The sequence below is a fragment of the Aquarana catesbeiana genome, linkage group LG08, assembly GCF_042186555.1.
Source record: "Aquarana catesbeiana isolate 2022-GZ linkage group LG08, ASM4218655v1, whole genome shotgun sequence".
Taxonomy (NCBI): domain Eukaryota; kingdom Metazoa; phylum Chordata; class Amphibia; order Anura; family Ranidae; genus Aquarana; species Aquarana catesbeiana.
Genome location: NC_133331.1, coordinates 288,115,429 through 288,141,187, shown reverse-complemented (window position 1 = coordinate 288,141,187; position 25,759 = coordinate 288,115,429). Strand labels below are relative to the sequence as shown.

The window sequence follows — 25,759 nt, the reverse complement described above, 5'->3', positions numbered from 1 at the left end:
CTGTTGTATGGGGAGTTCTCTGACATATAGAGGAGGCTCTGATGTATAGGGAGGACTCTGACATATAGAGGGGGATCTGATGTATAGGGAGGTCTCTGAAATATAGAGGGGGATCTGATGTATAAGGAGGTCTCTGAAATATAGAGGGGGATCTGATGTATAGGGAGGACTCTGACATATAGAGGAGGCTCTGATGTATAGGGAGGTCTCTGATGTATAGGGAGGACTCTGACATATATAGGGGGCTCTGATGTATAGGGAGGTCTCTGAAATATAGAGGGGGATCTGATGTATAGGGAGGTCTCTGACATATAGAGGGGGATCTGATGTATAGGGAGGACTCTGACATATAGAGGGGGATCTGATGTATAGGGAGGACTCTGACATATAGAGGGGGCTCTGACATATAGGGAGGACTCTGATGTATAGGGAGGACTCTGACATATAGAGGGGGATCTGATGTATAGGGAGGACTCTGACATATAGAGGGGGCTCTGATGTATAGGGAGGTCTCTGAAATATAGAGGGGGATCTGATGTATAGGGAGGACTCTGACATATAGAGGGGGCTCTGATGTATAGGGAGGACTCTGACATATAGAGGGGGATCTGATGTATAGGGAGGACTCTGACATATAGAGGGGGCTCTGATGTATAGGGAGGTCTCTGAAATATAGAGGGGGATCTGATGTATAGGGAGGACTCTGACATATAGAGGAGGCTCTGATGTATAGGGAGGACTCTGACATATAGAGGGGGATCTGATGTATAGGGAGGACTCTGACATATAGAGGGGGCTCTGATGTATAGGGAGGACTCTGATGTATAGGGAGGTCTCTGACATATAGAGGGGGATCTGATGTATAGGGAGGACTCTGACATATAGAGGGGGATCTGATGTATAGGGAGGTCTCTGAAATATATAGGGGGCTCTGATGTATAGGGAGGACTCTGATGTATAGGGAGGACTCTGACATATAGAGGGGGATCTGATGTATAGGGAGGTCTCTGACATATAGAGGGGGATCTGATGTATGGGGAGGTCTCTGACATATAGAGGGGGATCTGACGTATAGGGAGGACTCTGACATATAGAGGGGGATCTGACGTATAGGGAGGACTCTGAAATATAGAGGGGGATCTGACGTATAGGGAGGTCTCTGACATATAGAGGGGGATCTGATGTATAGGGAGGACTCTGACATATAGAGGGGGATCTGATGTATAGGGAGGACTCTGACATATAGAGGGGGCTCTGATGTATAGGGAGGACTCTGATGTATAGGGAGGTCTCTGAAATATAGAGGGGGATCTGATGTATAGGGAGGACTCTGACATATAGACGGGGAACTGATGTATAGGGAGGACTCTGACATATAGAGGAGGCTCTGATGTATAGGGAGGACTCTGACATATAGAGGGGGATCTGATGTATAGGGAGGACTCTGACATATAGAGGGGGCTCTGATGTATAGGGAGGTCTCTGATGTATAGGGAGGACTCTGATGTATAGGGAGGACTCTGACATATAGAGGGGGATCTGATGTATAGGGAGGACTCTGACATATAGAGGGGGCTCTGATGTATAGGGAGGTCTCTGAAATATAGAGGGGGATCTGATGTATAGGGAGGACTCTGACATATAGAGGGGGCTCTGATGTATAGGGAGGACTCTGACATATAGAGGGGGATCTGATGTATAGGGAGGACTCTGACATATAGAGGGGGCTCTGATGTATAGGGAGGTCTCTGAAATATAGAGGGGGATCTGATGTATAGGGAGGACTCTGACATATAGAGGGGGATCTGTTGTATGGGGAGTTCTCTGACATATAGAGGGGGATCTGATGTATAGGGAGGACTCTGACATATAGAGGAGGCTCTGATGTATAGGGAGGACTCTGACATATAGAGGGGGATCTGATGTATAGGGAGGACTCTGACATATAGAGGAGGCTCTGATGTATAGGGAGGACTCTGACATATAGAGGGGGATCTGTTGTATGGGGAGTTCTCTGACATATAGAGGAGGCTCTGATGTATAGGGAGGACTCTGACATATAGAGGGGGCTCTGATGTATAGGGAGGTCTCTGAAATATAGAGGGGGATCTGATGTCTAGGGAGGACTCTGACATATAGAGGGGGCTCTGATGTATAGGGAGGTCTCTGATGTATAGGGAGGTCTCTGAAATATAGAGGGGGATCTGATGTATAGGGAGGACTCTGACATATAGAGGGGGCTCTGATGTATAGGGAGGTCTCTGATGTATAGGGAGGTCTCTGAAATATAGAGGGGGATCTGATGTATAGGGAGGACTCTGACATATAGAGGGGGCTCTGATGTATAGGGAGGACTCTGATGTATAGGGAGGTCTCTGAAATATAGAGGGGGATCTGATGTATAGGGAGGACTCTGACATATAGAGGGGGCTCTGATGTATAGGGAGGACTCTGATGTATAGGGAGGTCTCTGAAATATAGAGGGGGATCTGATGTATAGGGAGGACTCTGACATATAGAGGGGGATCTGATGTATAGGGAGGACTCTGACATATAGAGGGGGATCTGATGTATAGGGAGGACTCTGACATATAGAGGGGGATCTGTTGTATGGGGAGTTCTCTGACATATAGAGGGGGCTCTGATGTATAGGGAGGACTCTGACATATAGAGGGGGATCTGATGTATAGGGAGGTCTCTGACATACAGGGAGGTCTCTGACGTATAGAGGGGGCTCTGATGTATAGAGGGGGATCCGATGTACGCTCACCGGCCACTTTATTCAGTACACCTGTTCATTTGCTTGGTGACACAAATTGCTAATCAGCCAATCACATGGCAACAACTAATTGCATTAAGGCATCTAGACGTGGTGAAGACGACTTGCTGAAGTTCAAACTTAGTATCAAAATCGGGAAGAAAGGGGATTTAAGTGACTGTGAACGTGGCATGGTTGTTGGTGCCACATGGGCTGGTTTGAGGATTTCAAAAACCGCTGATCTACTGGAATTTTCACACACAACCATCTCTCGGGTTTACAGAGAATGGTCTGAAAAAGAGAAAATATCCAGTGAGCGGCAGTTGTGTGGAGGAAAATGCCTTGTTGATGTCAGAGGAGAATGGGCAGACTGGTTACAGTTGACAGAAAGGCAACAGTAACTCAAATAACCACTTGTTACATCCAAGGTATGCAGAATATCATCTCTGAACACACAACACATCGAACCTTGAAGCAGATGGGCTACAGCAGCAGAAGACCACACCGGGTGCCACTCCTGTCAGCTAAGAACAGGAAACTGAGGCTACAATTCACACAGGCTCACCAAAATTGGACAATAGAAGATTGGAAAAAACGTTGTCTGGTCTGATGAGTCTTGATTTCAGCTGCAACATTCAGATGGAAGGGTCAGAATTTGGTGTAAACAACATGAAAGTATGGATCCATCCTGCCTTGTATCACTGGTTCAGGCTGGTGGTGGTGTAACGGTGTGGGGGGGATATTTTCTTGGCACACTTTGGGCCCCTTATTCTCACTTTAGAATCATTTAAACACCACAACCTACCTGAGTATTGTTGCTGACCATGTCCATCCCTTTATGACTACAGTGTACTCATCTTCTGATGGCTCCTTCCAGCAGGATAATGCACCATGTCACAAAGATCAGATCATCTCACCACTGGACAATGAGGTCCCTGTACTCCAATGGTCTCCACACTCACCAGATCTCATCCAATAGAGCACCCTGGACAATGAGGTCCCTGTACTCCAATGGTCTCCACACTCACCAGATCTCATCCAATAGAGCACCCTGGACAATGAGGTCCCTGTACTCCAATGGCCTCCACACTCACCACATCTCATCCAATAGAGCACCTTTGGAATGTGGTGGAAGGGGAAATTGGCATCATGGATGTGCAGCCGACAAATCTACACCAACCGCGCGATGCCATCATGTCATTATGGAATAAAATCTCTGAGGAACGTTTCCAACACCTTGTTGAATCTATGCCACCAAGAATGAAGGCACAAGGGGGTCCAACTAGGGTGGCCACCTGTCCGGGATTCATCAGGACAGTCCGGGTTTTTTAAATCATATTTCCGGGTTTAAGTCCACCTGAAACCCGGGCACAATATTCAGACAGGAATGAGGCTCAGAACAGGGCGTGGGTGAGGGGGCACTATGTGCGCCACTTTGATATTCTCTTTGGAGTGCCCAAAGGTGTCCCGGGTCTGTTACAATCCTATACTGTATACTAAAACAAAAGAAAGTGTACCGCGCGCCGCTAAAGTGTTCGGGTTTGGCTAGAAAAGAAAGTGGCAACCCTAGGTCCAACCCAGTGTAGCGTCACATATGGCGACCCATCACATTTCGCTACCCGCTGGAGTGCGCATGCGCGACACCACCATATGCGTTCCAACACTTTTACGACAAAACTCCACCCCTAAGTCCAGGTTGAAGCCCCACCATCCAAGTGGACATAGAGCCAGAATATGATTATGCCGAGGGAAGCGAGGCCGTGTCCGAAGCGTGGCGAGCCTGTGAGAGGTGTGGAGTTTTGTCGTATGTGTGTTGGAACGCATATGGCGGCACCGCGCATGCGCACTCCAGCGGGTAGCAGAATGTGATGGGTCGCCATATGTGACGCTACACTGGTACTAACAAGGTGTACCCAACAAAGTGGCGCGGTGAGAGTATAACGTTGGCGTTGGTGACTTCAGCGTGAAATGTGAATCCTCCAGGACAGAATGGCCTACCAATTTTACTTATTATTATTATTATTATTATTATTATTACACAGGATTTATATAGTGCTTTACAATATACAAATCTTTCAATAAAGACTTATTTAGATTGTTTTATCATTTTTACTTTGTCCTGTGGAGGGGACATATTCTTTGGAATAATATGCAGCTCAGGTCCTCAGTTTGTTGCTATGAGTGCAAAAAAATTAGACCTGTTATTTTTACAAATGCAGATCAGAGATTACAAGCTGGAACTAATAACGCGCTACAACTGTTTCCGAGGGGGGCAGGTGGTGACTGGACTCGCTGGAACGCATAATGAGGAAGCGAGTTGAAACGCAAAAACACGGAAGTTGTGCTCAGCCTGCGTCTGGAGCGAAGGCGGAAGTCAGCTAAGGCTTGTGGCACGCAGAACGCGGAAGCGCCGTGGAACGCAAAACCAGGAAGCACACCTCTGACAGAGCCATCCTCTTCCGGTGTGATAGGACTGAAGGGGACAGAGAAAAAAGGGTCCTTACGGTAAGTCCTGGGCTTGTGTGTCAGATGGAGCCTTAGTGTTACAGAAAGGAGATTAATGGCTGTTTAGAGTCTCTTTGGAAGGTTTGTAGCAGAATGATGTTTAGTCCCTTTAAGACACATTGTGTGTTCATTGGGCAGCTTTATGATTCACCTCATTATATTTTATTACCCCGAATGGTACGATATCAGCCCCTTCCTCTGCACCAGGCAATTGGAGCGCACGATATTTCATTCATTCCGCCATTTAAAGGGATGCTGTACTCAAAGAAAAAAAAAAAAAGGTATGTCGTGAACGTTCACTTATTATCCATAGGGGGGCACCATGGTGTGCCGGCCAATCACAGGGCATTTTGGGAACGCTGTACCCCCACCAAGGTGTTCTCAACTCCACCCACACAGCTGAGGGTTCTTAGCCCCCCCAACATCACCCAACCTTCTGAAGTTACGGCATTGGCCACAAGGGGTCACCCACCTGAAACCCTCCAATGTTACAACATAACCACTCTATGGTCATCCACCTGGAATATGGCCTCTTGGGGGTAACCCACCTGAAACCCTCCAATGTTGCAACATGACCACTAGATGGTCATCCACCTGAAACCCTCCAATGTTACAACATGACCACTAGTGGGTCACCCACCTAAAACCCTCCAATGTTATACCACGACCACTAGATGGTCATCCACCTGGAATATGGGCACTAGGGGGTCACCCACCTGAAACCCTCCAATGTTATACCATGACCACCAGATGGTCATCCACCTGGAATATGGCCGCTAGGAGGTCAACCAGCTGAAACCCTCAAATGTTACATCATGACCACTAGATGGTCATCCACCTGGAATATGGCCACTAGGGGGTCACCCACCTGAAAAAAACTGGTGTGCTGGTCAGCCCTATAGCCAAAAGTGGCTTTTTGGGAACACCGTACCCTTTCTAAGGTGTTCTTTAACTCACCCAGGCAGCTGAGGGTTCATAAACCTCCCACATTGTGACGTCACCCACCTTGAACCTTCCGATGTTATGACATGGCCTTTAGGGGGGGCACCTACCTGGAAACCTCCAGTGTTATGACATGGTCACAAGGGGGTCACCCTCCAATGTTACAGCATGACCACTAGATGGTCATCCACCTTGAATATCGCCACTAGGGAGTCACCCACCTGAAACCCTCCAATGTTACAACAGGACCACCAGATGGTCATCCACCTGAAACCCTCCAATGTTATACCTTGACCACTAGATGGTCATCCACCTGGAATATGGCCACTAGGGGATCACCCACCTGAAACCCTCCAATGTTATGCCATGACCACTAGATGGTCATCCACCTGGAATATGACCACTAGGGGGTCACCCACCTGAAACCCTCCAATGTTACATGGCCACTAGATGTTCATCCAACTGGAATATGGCCACTAGGGGGTCACCCACCTGAAACCCTCCAGTGTTATACCATGACCACCAGATGGTCATCCACCTCGAATATGGCCACTAGGGGGTCACCCACCTGAAACCTCCAATGTTATACCATGACCACTAGATGGTCATCCACCTGGAATATGGCCACTAGGGGGTCACCCACCTGAAACCCTCCAATGTTATACCATGACCACTAGATGGTCATCCACCTGGAAAATGGGCACTAGGGGGTCACCCACCTGAAACCCTCAAATGTTACAACATGACCTCTATATGGTCATCCACATGCAATATGGCCACTCAGGGGTCACCCACCTGAAGCCAGCTGGTGTGCTGGTCAGCCCTATAGCTAAAAGTGGCTTTTTGGGAACACTGTACCCTTTCTGAGGTGTTCTTAAACTCACCCAGGCAGCTGAGGGTTCATAGACCTCCCACATTGTGACGTCACCCACCTTGAACCTTCCGATGTTATGACATGGCCTTTAGGGGGGGCACCTACCTGGAAACCTCCAGTGTTATGACATGGTCACAAGGGGGTCACCCTCCTGAAGCCCTCCAATGTTACAGCATGACCACTAGATGGTCACCCTAATGGAATATGACCACTAGGGGGTCACCCACCTGAAACCCTCCAATGTTATACCATAACCACTAGATGGTCATCCACCTGGAATATGGCCACTAGGGGGTCACCAACCTGAAACCTTCCAATGTTACAACATGACCACTAGATGGTTATCCAACTGTAATATTGCCACTAGCTAGGGGGTCACCTGCCTGAAACCCTTCAATTTTACATGACCACTAGATGGTCATGCACCTGGAATATGGCCACTAGGGGGTCACCCACCTGAAACCCTTCAATGTTACATGACTACTAGATGGTCATCCACCTGGAATATGGCCACTAGGGGGTAACCCACCTGAAACCCTCCAATGTTGCAACAAGACCACTAGTTGGTCATCCACCTGGAATATGGCCAATAGGGGGTCACCCACCTGAAACCCTCCAATGTTATACCATGACCACTAGATGGTCATCCACCTGGAATATGGCCACTAGGGGGTCACCCAACTAAAACCCTCTAATGTTACATGACCACCAGATGGTCATCCACCTGAAACCCTCCAATGTTACAACATGACCACTAGGGGATCACCCACCTGAAAACCTCCAAAGTTACATGGCCACTAGATGGTCATCCAACTGGAATATGGCCACTAGGGGGTCACCCACCTGAAACCCTCCAGTGTTATACCATGACCACCAGATGGTCATCCACCTCGAATATGGCCACTAGGGGGTCACCCACCTGAAACCCTCAAATGTTACAACATGACCACTAGATGGTCATCCACATGCAATATGGCCACTCGGGGGTCACCCACCTGAAGCCAGCTGGTGTGCTGGTCAGCCCTATAGCCAAAAGTGGCTTTTTGGGAACACTGTACCCTTTCTGAGGTGTTCTTAAACTCACCCAGGCAGCTGAGGGTTCATAGACCTCCCACATTGTGATGTCACCCACCTTGAACCTTCCGATGTTATGACATGGCCTTTAGGGGGGGCACCTACCTGGAAACCTCCAGTGTTATGACATGGTCACAAGGGGGTCACCCTCCTGCTGCCCTCCAATGGTACAGCATGACCATTACGAGGTCATATCTGTAACATGGCACTAGGGGGAAACCCACTTGGAACTTTCCCATATTATGACTGCTAAGGTGTCACCCACCTGGAACCCTCCATTGTTATGATATGACCACCAGGTGATCATGTATCTCGAACACACCACTAGGGGGTCACTCACCTGGAACCGTACAATTTTATGACGTGGCCACAAGGGGGTCACTCACCTGGAACCCTTCAATGTTATCATGACACGGCGACAAGGGGGTTACCCACCTTGCAATCTTTGATGTTACGACACGGTCACTAGTGGGTCATCCACCTGGAATACTCTGATTTTATGACATGGTCACAAGGAGGGGGTCACCCTCCTTGAACACTCCAGTGTTATAACATGACTACTTGGGGGTTACCTTCCTGGAACTGGCTGATGTTCTGACATCTGGAACTCTTCGTTTTTATGACATGGCCACTAGGGGGTCACCAACCTGAAGCCCTCCAGTGTTATGACATGACCACCAGGTGATCGTCAATCTTGAACATGGTCCCTAGGGGGTCACCCCCCAGGAACTTTCCAATGTTATGACATGACTGCTAAGGTGTCATTCACTGAACCCTCTGATATTATGACATGGCCACTAGGGGGTCACCAACTTGAAGACCTCCAGTGTTATGACATAACCACCAGGTGATCATCTATCTCGAACACTGCTGCTAGGGGGTTACCCACCTGGAATCGTACAATGTTATGATGTGGGCACTAGGGAGTCGCCCACCCTGAACCCTTCGATGTTATAACATGGCCACTAGGGGGTCACCCACCTGGAAACCTCAGATGTTACAACATGGTCACTAGTGGGTCACCCACCTGGAACATGCTGATTTTATGACATAGTCACAAGGGTGTCACCCTCCTGGAACACTCTAATGTTATGACATGGCTACTTGGAGGTCGCCCACCTGGAAACTTGCCAATGTTATAATATGGCCAAAAGGGGGTAACCCACCTGGAACTGGCTGATGTTCTAACAGCTGGAGCCCTTTGTTTTTATGACATGACTACAGGGGGGTCACTCACTTGGAACCCTCTGATGTAATGACTACTAGGAGGTCACCAATCTGGAACCCTCTGATGTTATGATCTGGCCACTAGGTGGTCACCCACCTAGAACAAGCCATTGTGCTGGCCAGCCCCAAAGCTAAAAATGGCTTTTTGGGAACACTGTACCTTCTTTGAGGTGTTATCAACCCCACCCAAAGGAACGATTGAAGGTTCCGAAACGCGTCCCTTTCTGATGACATCACATCCTCGTCCAGGCTGTTTGTTTGCGGTTCAGGCTGGTTATCGAGCCGCCCTGTGGATGACATCACTTCCGGGTTCGTCTCCCTTCCAGCTGATGACGCCGGTCTCACAGCGGCTTCCTGTGTCCCACACCGCTGTGTTCAGTGATCACATCCATTCCATCTGAAGGCTTCCTCTGACCGCCATCCCTTCCAATGCAGCTTTATTCATGATGTGCCTGATTACCACTTCCATTTTGTAAGTGTTTTTAACCCTTTTTGGGGCATTAAAATTGTCAATCTTCTGCACTTAGAGGCGCCTTTTTTGTTTCTTTGTATCAACCCCACCCATGCAGCTTGGGAAAGGGTTTATAAACCTCCATGTTGAGACAGCACCCACCTGAAACCCACCGATGTTACAACATAGCCACTATGGGGTCACCCACCTGGAAATCTTCAATGTAATGACGTGGCCACCCGGGGTCACCCAGATGGTACCATCTGATATTATGACATGACCACTAGGTGGTCACTCTCCTGGAACCATTCCACGTTATGACATGGCCACTAGTGGATCACCCACATGGCAATTCGGCATCAGTGGAAATCAGTAGGATTGCAGGCATGCTGTGCCTCAATCAACGGTCAGGTTGCATCCTTTGACAAGGTTCTGTAAGGCAAAGTTCTGTTTTTTTTTTTTTTTTTTTTTTTTTTTTTTTTAGTCCTTCAAACAAGGAGCCATAAAAGTGACAACACTGAGCTAATACTCTCACATGATGCCATACTAACTTACCTGCACTTCTAAAACAGATGATCTTAGGTGTATTAGAAATTGGGAGGATCATAGGAAATCGGAACATATTCCAGTAGCTGGACATCACATGGTGCTTGAATGAATGAATATCTGTGTCCTGCTTAGACATTGGCTTGCTCACTGCAAATCATATACTTCTTAGTACAATATGCAGGTCTAGGGTGACACGGGGGTGTAAATTAAGGAACTAATGTACTGTGTGTAAAGTCAGTCCATATCTGGTTAATTCCTGTAGCGATTTTAATAATTCAGGTCAGGACAGTCCTCACTAATAATGCTCCAAAACTCCTACCATGTGTTCTTATGTCTCTTCCAAAACAGGCCATCCCCAAACCGGTCCTTAGCACCGGGACCTGAGCCCAGCCTCAAGATGGAGAAGGATCGGAGTCATGTGACTGAGCAAATAATTAAGCTCACCCTGAAGATACTCTACCTGCTGACTGGAGAGGTGAGGAGGATTCTGGGAGGTCACATGACATCCCTCTTATCTCTAATAATAAAACGCAGACCTGACCGGAGAGGTGAGGAGGGTTCTGGGAGGTCACATGACATCACTCTTATCTCTATTAATAAAACACAGACCTGACCGGAGAGGTGAGATCTTGACTTGTTGGAAGGAAATTTCATAATGTTCTTCATTATATAGGTTTATGTACCTGATACAAACTCCAGTGATGGTGTGACACCCAGGAGCCACCACCTTGCCTCAGGTGGATGGAGGGGGATCCAGAGCTCCTCCAAGGACCCTCCTCCTCCCTCTGTGACGATTGAGAAAAACAATGTCAAGATCCTAGAAGTCACCCAGAAGATCATTGAGCTGCTGACAGGAGAGGTGAGCGGTGGTGGGAATTCTGGGACATTATCCAGTAACAGACAAGGGATGTGTCTGGATGGTGACTGTATCATTGTGTGTGTCAGGTTCCTATAAGGTGTCAGGATGTCACTGTCTATTTCTCCATGGAGGAGTGGGAGTATTTAGAAGGACACAAGGATCTCTACAAGGACATCATGATGGAGGATCAGCCGCCCCTCACATCACCAGGTAAGAGGAGACTTTATTGTAAAGGAGAGAGCAGTACGGAGGGTCCACCTAGATCCCCCATCATCTGATAAACACATAGAAACAATGTATTCAGTCAGTGTGTGTGTTTCCTACAGATGGATCCAGTAATGGGAACCCACCAGAGAGATGTCCTCTGTATTCCCGGGATTCCACACAGGAGGAAATCATTATCCCTGAGGATTCTGCTGAAGAACTCCACCAGCCCTTTCACAAAACGGTTCCTGAGGTATATCATACAATGAGGGGAATTTACTAAGACTGGAGCAGCTGTAGAGGGCAAATATTCAGCTTCTAGCTTTCATTTTCAAAGCTTGTGGTTGTAAAGGCAGAAGTTTTTTTCTTACCTTAATCAGGGATGTTCAGTCCCCCTCCCACCGCATTCCGTGGGCTATTTCATCCCACCGGGACACCTGATCAACCAGCCAGTGATTCCGCCGGTTGATCACAGAGGCAGACAATGACCGGAACCTCTCTGCCCCTCTGTGTGATATACAGTGCCTTGAAAAAGTATTCATACTTCTTGAAATCTTCCACATTTTGTCGTGGTACAACCAAAAACGTGAATGTATTTTATTGGGATTTTATGTGATAGACCAACACAAAGTGGCTCATAATTGTGAAGTGGAAGGAAAATGATAAATGGTTTTCAAAAACTAAAATCTAGTGGAACCAATTTTCTTCAGAAGTCACCTAATTAGTAAATAGAGTCTACTTGTGTGTAATTTAATCTCAGTATAAATACAGCTGTTCTGTGAAGCCCTCAGAGGTTTGTTAGAGAACATTAATGAACAAACCGCATAATGAAGGTCAGGGATAAAGTTGTGGAGATGTTTACGGCTGGGTTCACACTTATGCGAATTGGATGCGAATTTTCCCGCAACCAATTTACTTGACAGGAGAATGTGACCAGCTCTCAATGGACCTGGTTCACACAGCTCCGGGCGGCTGCAATCCGAATTGTAGCGTCTTGTGGTCCTTTTCGGTGCGAATACAGGCGAAAATTCGGACCTGATTCGCACCTGAAACGGTGAACAGGGACTCACCAGACCCCCTGCTGTGAGTCGTGGCCGCAGCTAGTGTGAACCCGCCTTAAGCAGGGTTAGGTTATAAAAAAAGCTTTGAACATCTCACGGAGCACTGTTCAATCCATCATCTGAAAACTATTAGTTGTGCTATCCACAAGTCTGGCCTTTATGGAAGAGTGACAAGAAGAAAGACATTGTTCAAAGAAAGCCATAAGAAGTCCTGTTTGCAGTTTGCGAGAAGCCATGTGGAGGACGCAGCAAACGTCGAAGAAGGTGCTCTGGTCAGATGAGACCAAAATTGAACTTTTTGGCCTTAAAGCAAAACGCTATGTGTGACATCACCCTGAACACACCATCCCCACCGTGAAACATGGTGGTGGCAGCATCATGTTGTGGGGATGTTTTTCTTCAGCAGGGACATGGAAGCTGGTCAGAGTTGATGAGAAGATGGATGGAGCCAAATACAGGACAATCTTAGAAGAAAACCTGTTACAGTCTGCAAAAGACTTGAGATTGGGGAGGAGGTTCACCTTCCAGCAGAACAACGACCCTAAACAGCCAGAGCTACAATGGAATGGTTTAGATCAAATCATATTCATGTGTTAGAATGGCCCAGTCAAAGTCCAGACCTAAATCCAATTGAGAATCTGTGACAAGACTTGAAAATTGCTGTTCACAGACGCTCTCCATCCAATCTGACAGAGCTTGAGCTATTTTGCAAAGAAGAATGGGCAAAATGTCCCTCTCTAAAAGCTGGTAGAGACATCCCCAAAAAGACTTGCAGCTGTAATTGCAGGGAAAGGAGGTTCTACAAAGTATTGACTCCGGGGGGCGCCATACAAATGCCCCCCACACTTTTCACATATTTATTTGTAAAAAATGTTGAAAACCATTTATCATTTTCCTTCCACTTCACAATTATGTGCCACTTTGTGTTGGTCTATCACATAAAATCCCATTAAAATACATTTACGTTTTTGGTTGTAGCATGACAAAATGTGCACAATTTCAATGGGGGTATGAATACTTTTTCACTAATCGCTGCCATTCTAGTAAAAAAAAAAAAAAAAATCAATTAATAAAAATGCCATAAATAAAATGTCCTATTTTGTGGACGCTATAACTTTTGCGCAAACCAATCAATATACGCTTATTGGTGTTTTTTTTTTTACCAAAAATATGTAGCATATTGACCTAAATTGATGAAGAAATTAGATTTTTTTAATTATTTTTATTGGGTATGCTTTATAGCAGGAAGTAAAAAATATCGTTTTTTTTTTTTTTCCAAAATTGTCGGTCTTTTTTTGTTTATATCGCAAAATATAAAAATCGCAGAGGTGATCAAATACCACCAAAAGAAATCTCCATTTGTGGGAAAAACAGACATTCAATTTAAGTAACGCCGTGCCCCATCGCAAAAAATCTTTTGCTTTCAAGGGTAGAAGAGGACCTGTCACGCTGTATTGTTATCGCAAGGGATGTTTACATTCTTTGTGATAGCAATAAAAGTGATCAAAAAAATTTTTTTTTTTTTTAAAGGGACAGTGTAAAAATTTAAAAAAGTAATAAAATCAATAAAAAGATTTTACTACGCACAGTATGTAGGTCGCGCCCGCATATGTAAACGGTGTTCGCACCACACATGTGAGGTATCGCCGCGAACGTCAGAGCGAGAGCAATAATTCTAGCAGTAGACTGTAAGTCCAAAATGATAACCAAAAATTTAAAGCGTCGCCTATGGAGATTTTTATGTACCGTTGTTTGGCGCCATTCCACGAGCGTGCGCAATTTTAAAGTGTGACATGTTAGGATAACATGCCGGGGAGCAGTGCGGCGATCGGAGGTGCTGTGTGTCAGTCTCCGATCGGGGTATGGAGCCTCTGACACAGGTTTTTTCACCACGTGATCAGCTGTGACCAATCACAGCTGATCATCGTGTGAACCGGGAAGTGCCGGCTTTCCTCGGTTAGCGCTGACAGGGAGAGCTGATCGGCCGCTCTCCCTGTCAGAGGGGAGGGTCTGCAATGATAATCAGCACATTGATTATCAGCACAGCCCCCATCAGATGTGCCCATCAGCTGCCAATCAGTGCCCCATCAGGAACGCTGGTCAGTGCCAATCAGTGCCCAGCAGTAACAACTGTCAGCACTTCATCATCAGTGCTGCCCATCAGTGCCACCTGTCTGTGCCACCTATCAGTGCCGCCCATCAGTGCCACCAATCAGTGCTGCATATCGGTGCTCATCAATTCTAAATATCAGTGCCTCCTCATCAGTGTCACCTCATCAGTGCCCGTCAGTGTCACCTCATCAGAGCCCGTCAGTGTCACCTCATCAGAGCCCGTCAGTGTCACCTCATCAGAGCCCGTCAGTGTCACCTCATCAGAGCCCGTCAGTGTCACCTCATCAGAGCCCGTCAGTGTCACCTCATCAGAGCCCGTCAGTGTCACCTCATCAGTGCCCGTCAGTGTCACCTCATCAGAGCCCGTCAGTGTCACCTCATCAGTGCCCGTCAGTGTCACCTCATCAGAGCCCGTCAGTGTCACCTCATCAGTGCCCGTCAGTGTCACCTCATCAGTGCCCGTCAGTGTCACCTCATCAGTGCCCGTCAGTGTCACCTCATCAGAGCCCGTCAGTGTCACCTCATCAGAGCCCATCAGTGCCCGTCAGTGTCACCTCATCAGAGCCCGTCAGTGTCACCTCATCAGTGCCCTTCAGTGTCACCTCATCAGTGCCCGTCAGTGTCACCTCATCAGTGCCCGTCAGTGTCACCTCATCAGTGCCCGTCAGTGTCACCTCATCAGTGCCCGTCAGTGTCACCTCATCAGTGCCCGTCAGTGTCACCTCATCAGTGCCCGTCAGTGAAGGAGAAAACAAAATTTTATGACAGAAACGAAGAAAAACGTTTTAATCTTTTTGTTTTGTTTTTTTTTCTGCCTTTTTTAGTTTGTTGCGCAAAAAAAAAAAAATCGCAGAGGTGATCAAATACCACCAAAAGAAAACGCTATTTGTAGGAAGAAAATGATTTAGTTTGTGTACAGCGTTGTACGACCGCGCAATTGTCATTCAAAGTGCGACAGCGCTGAAAGCTGAAAATTGTCCTGGGCAGGAAAGGGGTGAAAGTGCCCGGTATTGAATGGGTTAAACCTGTTTTATGTCTGCTTTGCTGTCGAGTGTTGATGAGTGTTGATCCCGCCAGTCCTCCTGTTGTAGCCTCATTTCCTCTGCTGGGTGGACAGCGCCGTCCTATATGAATTGTGACATCATCATGCGATGATATTTCAGTTCCAAATTAACTGACACTTTTTTTTTTGTCCCGTTTTTAGAATGAACATTCGGATATTTGGACGATTGACTCCGATCCGGGATTGGAGGAGGGAGAATCGTACTCAGAAAGTAACCTGCAGGACAAAGAGGAGGAAATGGCAAATTATATCAGCACAGGTTGAGTATGAGATACTAAATCCTAATACACACTATCGGAAAATCGGACGCAAAATACCGCTTTCGGAGCGATCGTACCATAATCTGATTATTCGTACAGAGCTTTTGAGAGCCAATCAGAACAGTTCATCCAAAAATATCGGAAAGGCACAAACACTCCATTTTTTTCTCGTACAATACCAGGACAAACAATTTTTTTTTTAATCAGTGCCCTCCAGAAGATTTACCCCCCTTTCATGACCAGGCCATTTTTTGCGATCTGGCACAGCGTTATTTTAACTGACAATTGCACGGTTTTCTTTTTTTTTTTTTTTTTTCTTCCTTTTTTAATGTTTTTATTGGATATGTTTTATATCAGATAGTAGAAAATTATTATTATTATTATTATTTTTTTTTTTAATTAATGGTCTTTTTTCATTTATATAATAAAAAAAAAAAAAACGCACCGGTGATCAAATGCCATCGAAAGAAAGCTCGATTTGTGGGGAAAAAAAAGGACATAAATTTAATCACTTAAAGACTGGAAGGTTTTACCACCCCTTAATGACCAGGCCATTTTTTTGTGTTACCGCACTGCGTTACTTTAACTGACAATTGCGCGGTCGTGCGATGCTGTACCCAAATAAAATTAATGTCCTTTTTTCCACAAATAGAGCTTTTTTTTTAGTGGTATTTGATCACCTCTGCGTTTTTTTTTTATTTTTTTTATTTCTATAAACAAAATAGGAGCGATAATTTAAAAAAAAAAAAAACATTTCATACCTTCTGCTATAAAACACATCCAAAAAAAATGTTAAAAAATCTAATTTTTTCATCAATTTTGGCCAAAATGTATTCTTCCACATATTTTTGGAAAAAAAAAATCCCAATAAGTGTATATTGATTGGTTTGCACAAAACGTATTGCGTCTACAAACTATGGGATATATACTGGCATTTTTTTATTTATTCTAGTAATGACGGCGATCAGCAACTTATAGCGGGGCTACGATATTGCGGCGACAATCGGACACTAACTGACGCTTTTGACACTTTGTGGGGACCAGTAATACAGTGATCAGTGCTAAAGAAAAAAATGCACTGCCACTGTACTGGGAAGGGGGTTAAACATCTAGGGCAGTGGTGGCGAACCTTGGCACCCCAGATGTTTTGGAACTACATTTCCCATGATGCTCGTGCACTTTGTAGTGTAGTTGAGCATCATGGGAAATGAAGTTCCAAAACATCTGGGGTGCCAAGGTTCGCCATCACTGATCTAGGGCGGTCAAAGGGTTAACTGTGTGCCTAGCCAGTGTTTTTGTGTTTACAATGCATGCTGTTTTTACTGAGGTGTGTGCTGGATTTTATTACCTGTTTCGCAGGGAAACAAAATCCAGCACATCCCCCACTGACAGTACAGAGATCTGCATTGTTTACATATGCAGACCTTCATCCTGTGTCCCCCCTCGCCGATCAGTGGGTGCCGGCAGACATCCATTGCTGGCACCCCCTGATCGGCTTGTGCTGTGTCTAATCCAGTGGTTTTGTGACATGTATGTGCTGCTTTTACTTGCGTCAGAGATGGATTTTATTCCCTGCTTTTTTTTTTTCCCTGCTTCAGGAACACAGGATCCATGCCCCCCCCCATCAGAACGGAGATCTGCCTTGTTTACATAAGCAGATCCCCGTTGTGTGTGTTTTACCGAAGATCAGTGGGTGCCGGAGTGGACATCAAGTGCCCAGGACCCGCAGATCAGCTTTTGCTGCGACTAACCACAGAAGTTATCCCGCAGGCGCCCTCTGCAGGCGGAAGTGCAGTATCACGTATATATAAGTGATCCTGCGCAGAGCTGTCGCCCTGTAGAAATAAAACTGCTGTAGGGCGGTCAGCAAGTGGTTAAAGAGGACCCGTGTAGCCCCTGCCTGTCGTTTGCTGGCTCCTCCCATATTGGGGTTCTATAAGGAGTCTAAAAAAAGCGGTTTTATATATGTGTAATCCTATTGTTTTTTTTTTCCAGATGATTCGAGTGTTGCCAGTACCCCAGACAGATGTGCCGACCCCGACCCTATTTACCCCCAAGAGTATTCACTGAACGAGACGCCTTACAAAAGACGTAAAAAGGTGCCGCATTGCTTGGTAGATGGGGGGGGGGGGGGCTTAAAGTGTATCTCCAGCCAAACTTTTTTAGTTTTTAGATGGGGTGTGGAAGGTTTAGGGCTCAGTCACACCGCTGTGCAGAGATATCGGTTCTTCTACACGTGTTCTGCAAGGGCTCTAAGAAAACACATTTCCTCTATGTGTGTCATGTGCCCTGCTCACACCACAACACTGGTGCCACATGCAGATTTTTATTTATTTTTTCTGTGCGGGAATCTGCAATGTTTGGGCAGTTTTCTGCGTGGGAAAAAAAATAAAAACGATGTGACATCAACAATGTGGTGTGAACAAGGCACATAAAAGACGCATGTGTGATAACCAATGTCAATGTGCATAAAAACCCAAAAGGGTAAGAAGATATAAAAATTGTCTTTGCGCTGTAGTAAAAAAGGCCGCTGGCACAAATAAGTGGTATGCCAAACTTTACTACCTCCCGCCCTCGCTATAGCCAAATGACGGCTACAAAGCCGGCCTCAATTGCCGGGAGGCTGTCATATGACGCCCTCCCGTGCATGAGCTGCTGCATGCTCTGTGATCACTGGGTCTATGAGAGTCGGCTGATCACAGATCGGAGTAAGGGGCCGATCCCGGCCCCTTACCATGTGATCAGCTGTCAGCTGGTCACGTGATGTAAACAAAAGATCGGTAATCACTGGCTTCTGTCAGAGGGACATCGGTCCCTCACATAGAGAGCCACGGCTTCCTCATCTGTGCCCACCAGTGCCATCTATCAGTACTCACCAGTGCCACCTACCAGTGCCCACAGTGCCACCTACCTTTACCCAACAGTGCCACCTATCAATGCCCACCAGTGCCACCTCATCAGTGCTGCCTATCAGTGTTACCCATCAGTGCCACTTATCAGTGATCATCAGTGCCACCTATCAGTGCCCTTCTGTGCCACCTATCAGCGCCCTTCTGTGCCACCTATCAGCGCCCTTCTGTGCCACCTATCAGCGCCCTTCTGTGCCACCTATCAGCGCCCTTCATTCCAGCCCATTAGTGCCCTTCAGTCCCGCCCATTAGTGCTAACCATCAGTACCACCTCTCACTGCCCATCCGTGCAGCCTTTCGGTGCCCTTCCGTGGCACCTATCAGTGCCCTTCAGTCCCGCCCATTAGTGCCAACCATCAGTGCCACCTATCAGCGCCCTTCTGTGCCACCTATCAGTGCCCTTAGTCCCGCCCATTAATGGCAACCATCAGTGCCACCTCTCACTGCCCATCAGTGCAGCCTATCGGTGCCCTTCCGTGCCATCTATCAGTGCCCTTCAGTCCCTCACATTAGTGCCAACCATCAGTGCAGCCTATCAGTGCCCATCAGTGCAGCCTCATCAGCGCACATCAATGAAGGAGGAAAATTCCCTTTTTTCAAAATTTTAGAACAAACTATGAAACTTGTGAAAGTTTTGTTTTTTCAAAATTTTCAGTCTTTTTTTAGTTTTGTTAGCAAAAAATTAAAAACCCAACAGTGATTAAATACAACTAAAAGAAAGCTCTATTTGTGTGAAAAAAAAATGATAAAAATAGTTAATTTGGGTACAGCGCAATTGTCATTCAGCGCAAGTGTGACAGCGCTGAAAGCTAAAAATTGGCCTGGGCAGGAAGGGGGGGGTGAAAGTGCCCAGTAGGCAAATGGTTAAATAAACAATGTAAAAGATTTGTGTAGGGCCAAACCAAATTTAAGCAACATTAAACAGTAAAAGTGAAAAAAACAAATGCAAAATGAATGACAGTAAAGTCCTCCCTGCTGAAAATAAAGGGAACTCATGCACAGAATTCTATAGTGGTAAAATAATAAATCAAGAAAGTCCAGTGCAACCGAAGTGAAAAAAAAAAAAAAAGTGATCCAACAAAGTGCTCCAAAGTCAATCGGCAGTAAAAAAGTGTAAACTCGTATATCCTGAAGTGAAAGGAAAGTGATCGAGCAAAGTGCTCCGTGGACAACCATCAGACGTGTTTCCCCACTTATAGTTCTTCTCCCTGATTGTTCTCCCTGGTTCTTCAGGGAGAAGAACTGGAAGTGAGGAAAACAGCCCCAAAAAACACATTTTGAAACAAAAATGATCAAAAAAGACTCAACATGAATCTGAAAGGAAGTAATTTAACCACTTCCAGCCCAAGGAAGCCCTCCGAGCCCACCCTGGTGTGTTACAACAGCGAATCAATATTCGCTGTTGTAACACTGATCCTCCTCCTTTCCAATCAGAAAGCAGGTTTTGACACCGGTCACCCAATTGGCTGAATGGACAGGCAATCCTATTGGATGCCTAGCAGGAGGAGGGAGGAGCCACACGGCCGAAGCTGCCGTGATGCAAAGAGGACACAGGAACCTGCCTCCCATCGGAGCCCACAACCCGCCGCCCGTAGGAGCCCGCAACCTGCCACCCATAGGAGCCCACCACCTGCCGCCCGTGGGAGCCCGCAACCTGCCGCCCTTAAGAGCCCGCAACCCGCCGCCCATAGGAGCCTGCAACCCGCCGCCCATAGGAGCCCGCAACCTGCCGCCCGTAGGAGCCCGCAACCTGCCGCCCTTAAGAGCCCCCAACCCGCCGCCCATAGGAGAGGGCAACCCGCCCATAGAAGCCTGCAACCCGCCGCTCATAGGAGCCTGCAACCTGCTGCCCATAGGAGCCCGCAACCCGCCGCGAATAGGAGCCCGCAACCTGCTGCCCATAGGAGCCCGCAACCTGCCTTCCTTAAGAGCCCACAACCCGCCGCCCATAGGAGCCCGCAACCTGCCCATAGGAGCCTGCATCCCACCCATAGGAGGCCGGCCGCTGCCCGTTGCCCGTAGGAGCCCGCCCGCCTGCAACCGAAGGGGTGAGCGCCGACCAACCAACGGGGGGGGTGTTTATTTGCCGCCACCCACAAAAAAAATTAAAAAACACCAGCCGCCACTGGAATGCAGCTGTAGCTTTCGTTGGTCATCAAATGTATTCCATAGACACGGCTTCATCAACTGTCCCTTCACAGCAGCAATCCATGGGTGAGGAATAATGAGATCATGAGTCCTGTTTTTTAGTGGTTTCAAATGTTTCCCAACTATAATGTATATTTTGTAGTCCTTGACAATGTATTTATTTTGTGTGTCACATCTAGGAGGAAAATTTGAACATTGTCGTGATTGACATTGAAGACGAGGAGGAAGAGGCTGACAGGCTTTGTAAGGAGGAGGAAATTCCTACAGAGATCAGCACAGGTGAGGAATAAACACTAAATCCAGGAAAACAGTCCCAGATCCTCCTTGTTCAGTCACTGAAAAAAAATCTCCTCTCCTCTATCCTCCTCTATCAGTAAGTTCAGTGGCGGCTGGTGGTTTTTTGTTTGAGGGGGCGGCAAACAACCACCCCGCACGCGAGGCACCTCAACCCCCCTCCCCGCTGTCTGCCGGGCCACCAGCGGAGATCGGCGGGCACATTTGGGAATCTGGGATCGGCAGGGGGCAGGGGGACAGGCTGTGGCGTACATCTGGCAGCGATTCCTGTGTCCTCTTCTCTTCTGAGATCACGGCGGCTTCTGCCGTGTGTCTCCTCCCCTCCTCCTAGGTGTCCAAAAGGATCCCCTGACCTTTCAGCCAATCGGGAAATGGGTAACAGACCAGGCGCTTCCTGTTTGGCGGAGAGGTGATTTAGTGTTAGAAAAGGGAATATTCATTTGCTTTTCTAACGCACCTGGGTGGGCTCCGAGCGCAATGCTCTGCGCTCCGAGTCCACCCTATTTTGAAGCCTATTAGATCCTATGGCTCGAATCAGGTGCTTCAGAAGAACACCCCCCGCCGCTGTAATTCAGGCGCCCCAGTGTCCTGAAAGGGGCCGGACGCTTGAATAAGGGGTGGCCACGGCGGCTGTGGATAGATTCATGCTATGCATGAATCTATCCATTAACCATATAGGGGGTGGCGCCCTTAATGGACGGGGCCGCCCCTGATTGAGTGTAGCCACTTAGCGACCGGCCCATTGTACGTGTATACGTGATTCTGCCCTTCCGGGTAGGGGACGCACGTGCGCGCCGCTTCTGCTGTGATTAGTAACAGCAGAAGCCGATCGGTGGGTGCCGGCCAATGGATGCTCACCAGCACCTGCTGATCGGTAAGGAGACAGACTGGATGAAGCTCTGCATGTAAACAAGGCAGAGCTTTTTTCTATCGGTGGGGATATGCTGGGTTTTGTTTCCCTGCAAAGCAGGGAAAAAAAATCTAGCACATCCCTTAGTGAAAGCAGCACACTGTGTACACAAAATCACTGGCTAGGCACACATTTAACCTTTCCACCACGCTAGATGTTAACCCCTTCCCAGACTAGTACAGTGACAGTGCATATTTTTAGCTGATTACTGGTCAAAATCATTTGGTGGAGGGGGAATTATGGTGTAGGGTTGTTTTTCAGGGGTTGGGCTTGGCCCCTTAGTTCCAGTGAAGGGAACTCTTAAGGCGTCGGCTTACCAAGACATTTTGGAGAATTTCATGCTCACAATTTTGTGAGAACAGTTTGGGGATGGCCCCTTCCTGTTCCAACATGACTGTGCACCAGTGCACAAAGCAAGGTCCATAAAGATATGGATAAGTGAGTTTGGGGTGGAAGAACTTGACTGGCCTGCACAGAGTCCTGACCTCAACCCGATAGAACACCTTTAGGATGAATGAGAGCGGAGACTGCGAGCCATCCCCAAACTGTTCCCACAAAGTTCCGTTAAGTCCCTTAATGCCCTGTACACACGGTCGGACTTTCCGATGGAAAATGTGCGATCGGAGCTTGTTGTCGGAAATTCCGATCGTGTGTGGGCTCCATCGGACTTTTTCCATCGGAATTTCCGACACAAAAAGTTTGAGAGCAGGCTATAAAATTTTTCGATAACAAAATCCGTTCGCGTAAATTCCGATCGTGTGTAGACAAAACTGAAGCACAAAATGCCACGCATGCTCAGAATAAATTACGAGATGAAAGCTATTGGCTACTGGCCCGTTTATAGTCCTGACGTATGTGTTGTAGGTCACCGCGTTCTTGACGTTCGGAAATTCCGACAACTTTGTGTGACCGTGTGTATGCAAGACAAGTTTGAGCCAACATCCGTCGGAAAAAATCCTAGGATTTTGTTGTCGGAATGTCCGATCAATGTCCGACCGTGTGTACGGGGCATAAGTGTTCCCTTCACTGGAACTAAGGGGCCAAGCCTAGCCCCTGAAAAACACCCCCACATCATAATCCCCCCTCCACCAAATGATGTGGACCAGTGCACAAATCAATGTCCATAAAGACATGGATGAGCGAGTTTTTGGTGGAGGAACTTGACTGGCCTGCACAGAGTCCAGACTCAACCCAATAGATACACATGATTAAGTAGGTATCACATTGATATTACAATTGTACTTTTATGGTAACAAGGGGCGTAACATAGGCAGGCTAATTCTAATCAGGACTCGAAAGAATGCAAACATTTACTGAAAATATTATTAGTGCCGTGTGCACAGTGAGGGCCGTGTGCAATACATATAAAGTAGAATAGAATTATATACAGAACTTATTTCCTTTACAAACCCTACGGACTAAGACTGGGATGCCATTAAAGTTCATGTGCGTGTAAAGGCAGGTGTCACAATACTTTTGACAATATAGTGTATATATCACCCTTCGATGTACCGGTAGGTTGCTGGTTAGCAAGTGGTTAATCTACAGATCTCAGGCAGGAAGGGGTTAAAGTCTCGGCTTATGCAAACATTGCAGGATGTCTTGAAGGGACAATTTTGACAAAATCTACATTTTTTTTTTTTTCTTTTTCCCTCCACAGATTTTGGACATGGGGCCCATCCTTTAGACTTCTACCGCTGTCCCCCCTTCCCATCCAATTACCAGCTGAAACACAGCGACTTTTACCAAAGCTTCCATGCTCCCAGCAACTTAAACTCCAGCGTCCACCTGTACACCCCCAACCTCAGCCTCAACCCGTACGGAAAATACCTACGAGACGTGGACCCGGGGGCCAACGTGCCGGCGAGAGCCGCCATCAAGCAGCATGTGTGCAACGAGTGCGGCAAGTGCTTCGCACACAACAGCGACCTCCTGATCCACAAGCGGCTGCACCGCGGCAAGGTGCCGTTCGTCTGCTCCGTCTGCGGCAAGTTCTTCAGCAGCAACTCCTACCTCATGGTGCACCTGAGGCTCCACGCCGGCGAGAAGCCCTTCGGCTGCACGGAGTGCGGCAAAAGCTTCAAGAGCAACTCCCACCTGGTGACGCACATGCGAATCCACCGCGGCGAGAAGCCCTTCGTCTGCGCCGAGTGCGGCAAGAGCTTCAACGACAAGTCGAACTTCGGCCGCCACCAACGCATACACACCGGCGAGAAGCCGTACACCTGCGACCAGTGCGGCCGAGGCTTCAACCGCAAAGCCAACCTCTTGATCCACGAGCGCACGCACACGGGAGAGAAGCCATACTGCTGCGCCGAGTGCGGCAAGCGATACACCAGCAAGGCCGAGCTGGTCCGCCACCGGCTCTTTCATTCCAGCAGTAAGCAGTTCTCCTGCCCGGAGTGCCCGGAAAAGTTTGCGGACAAGTCGAGCCTCCTTGTTCACCAAATGGCTCACCAGGGGGAGAGGCCTTACACCTGTCGTGAATGCGGCAAGTGCTTCGCCAACAACTCGCAGCTGGTGACGCACGAGCGCATCCACAAGGGAGAAAAGCCCTTTGAGTGTCAGGAGTGCGGGAGGAGTTTCAATGACAAGTCCAACTTCATCCGCCACAAGAGGATCCACACAGGGGAGAAGCCATATGCGTGCTTCCAGTGCGGCAAAGGGTTCAACCGCAAGGCCAACCTCCTCCTGCACCACCGGACTCACACTGGAGAGAAGCCATTTAGTTGCATGCAGTGTGGGAAGTGCTTTAGCAGTAACTCCGGCCTAGTTGCCCATCAGAGACTTCACACGGGCTAATTAGACCATGAACATGACCACATCCTTGCAATGCCAGGAGCAAGCAAGGAGCCGTGACAGGACCCGAAACTGTCTTTTTCTTTTTTTTACAATCTTTTATATACTGCAATGTATCAATGTGCACTGTAAAAGAAACAAACACAGAATGAATGGGCTGCATGTCACCTGAGACAATGGTGTTCATAACCTTTCATACAAGCAGCTCTAGTAGTATGCGGAGGCCTTTGGAAGGGCCATTTTTTTTTTTTTTTTTTAATGCACTGCATGTTTTTCAAAGTAGGAGAAGCAAACGCAGAATTATAATTCAGCACTTAAGCCAATAGTAAAGCATTCCCCTTTATCCCACACATGATTGGCTATAGAAGGATAGCCTTTATTAGTATGCCAGAAGAGGATTAGAAGCCTTGGCAAGCTCCAGAATTGTTTTTGTCTCTTCTATACTTTAACATACTCATCCCCGATGCTGTAGAACCAAACACAGAATGAACAGGTAGCAGATTGCCAGAGAGCAGACTCATGCTCACCTCACTACACTCCATTGGCTGTAGGGAATTCACAGAATTTTGTTTAAGGCTTATAGAACAATTTTACTGAAATACACTACACACAAACATGTTTGCTGCTTATCCTCCCATTGGGAAGTTCACGGGAAGTAGCGCATAATCAAACAATTCATTTTTCTTACAAGATTTTAGAATGCCTTTTGGCGTTTTGCACTGTACAAGTGCCAAACACAAAATAAACAAGCAGCTCATAA

The 25,759-nt window shown here is 47.3% G+C and overlaps 1 protein-coding gene across 1 annotated transcript in view; it reads left to right on the top strand.

Annotated features, from left to right (window-relative positions):
- LOC141106778 (uncharacterized) overlaps positions 1-25,759 on the top strand; it is a 49,826-nt gene extending 24,067 nt beyond the window's left edge. The window contains exons 12-20 of the mRNA XM_073597705.1: positions 5,068-5,263; positions 10,729-10,855; positions 11,054-11,239; positions 11,326-11,449; positions 11,566-11,696; positions 15,821-15,938; positions 17,935-18,038; positions 21,176-21,275; positions 23,861-25,759. Coding sequence (XP_073453806.1) covers positions 5,068-5,263; positions 10,729-10,855; positions 11,054-11,239; positions 11,326-11,449; positions 11,566-11,696; positions 15,821-15,938; positions 17,935-18,038; positions 21,176-21,275; positions 23,861-25,002 — 2,228 coding nt within the window. The 3' untranslated portion in view covers positions 25,003-25,759. The remainder of the gene's footprint in view (positions 1-5,067; positions 5,264-10,728; positions 10,856-11,053; positions 11,240-11,325; positions 11,450-11,565; positions 11,697-15,820; positions 15,939-17,934; positions 18,039-21,175; positions 21,276-23,860) is intronic.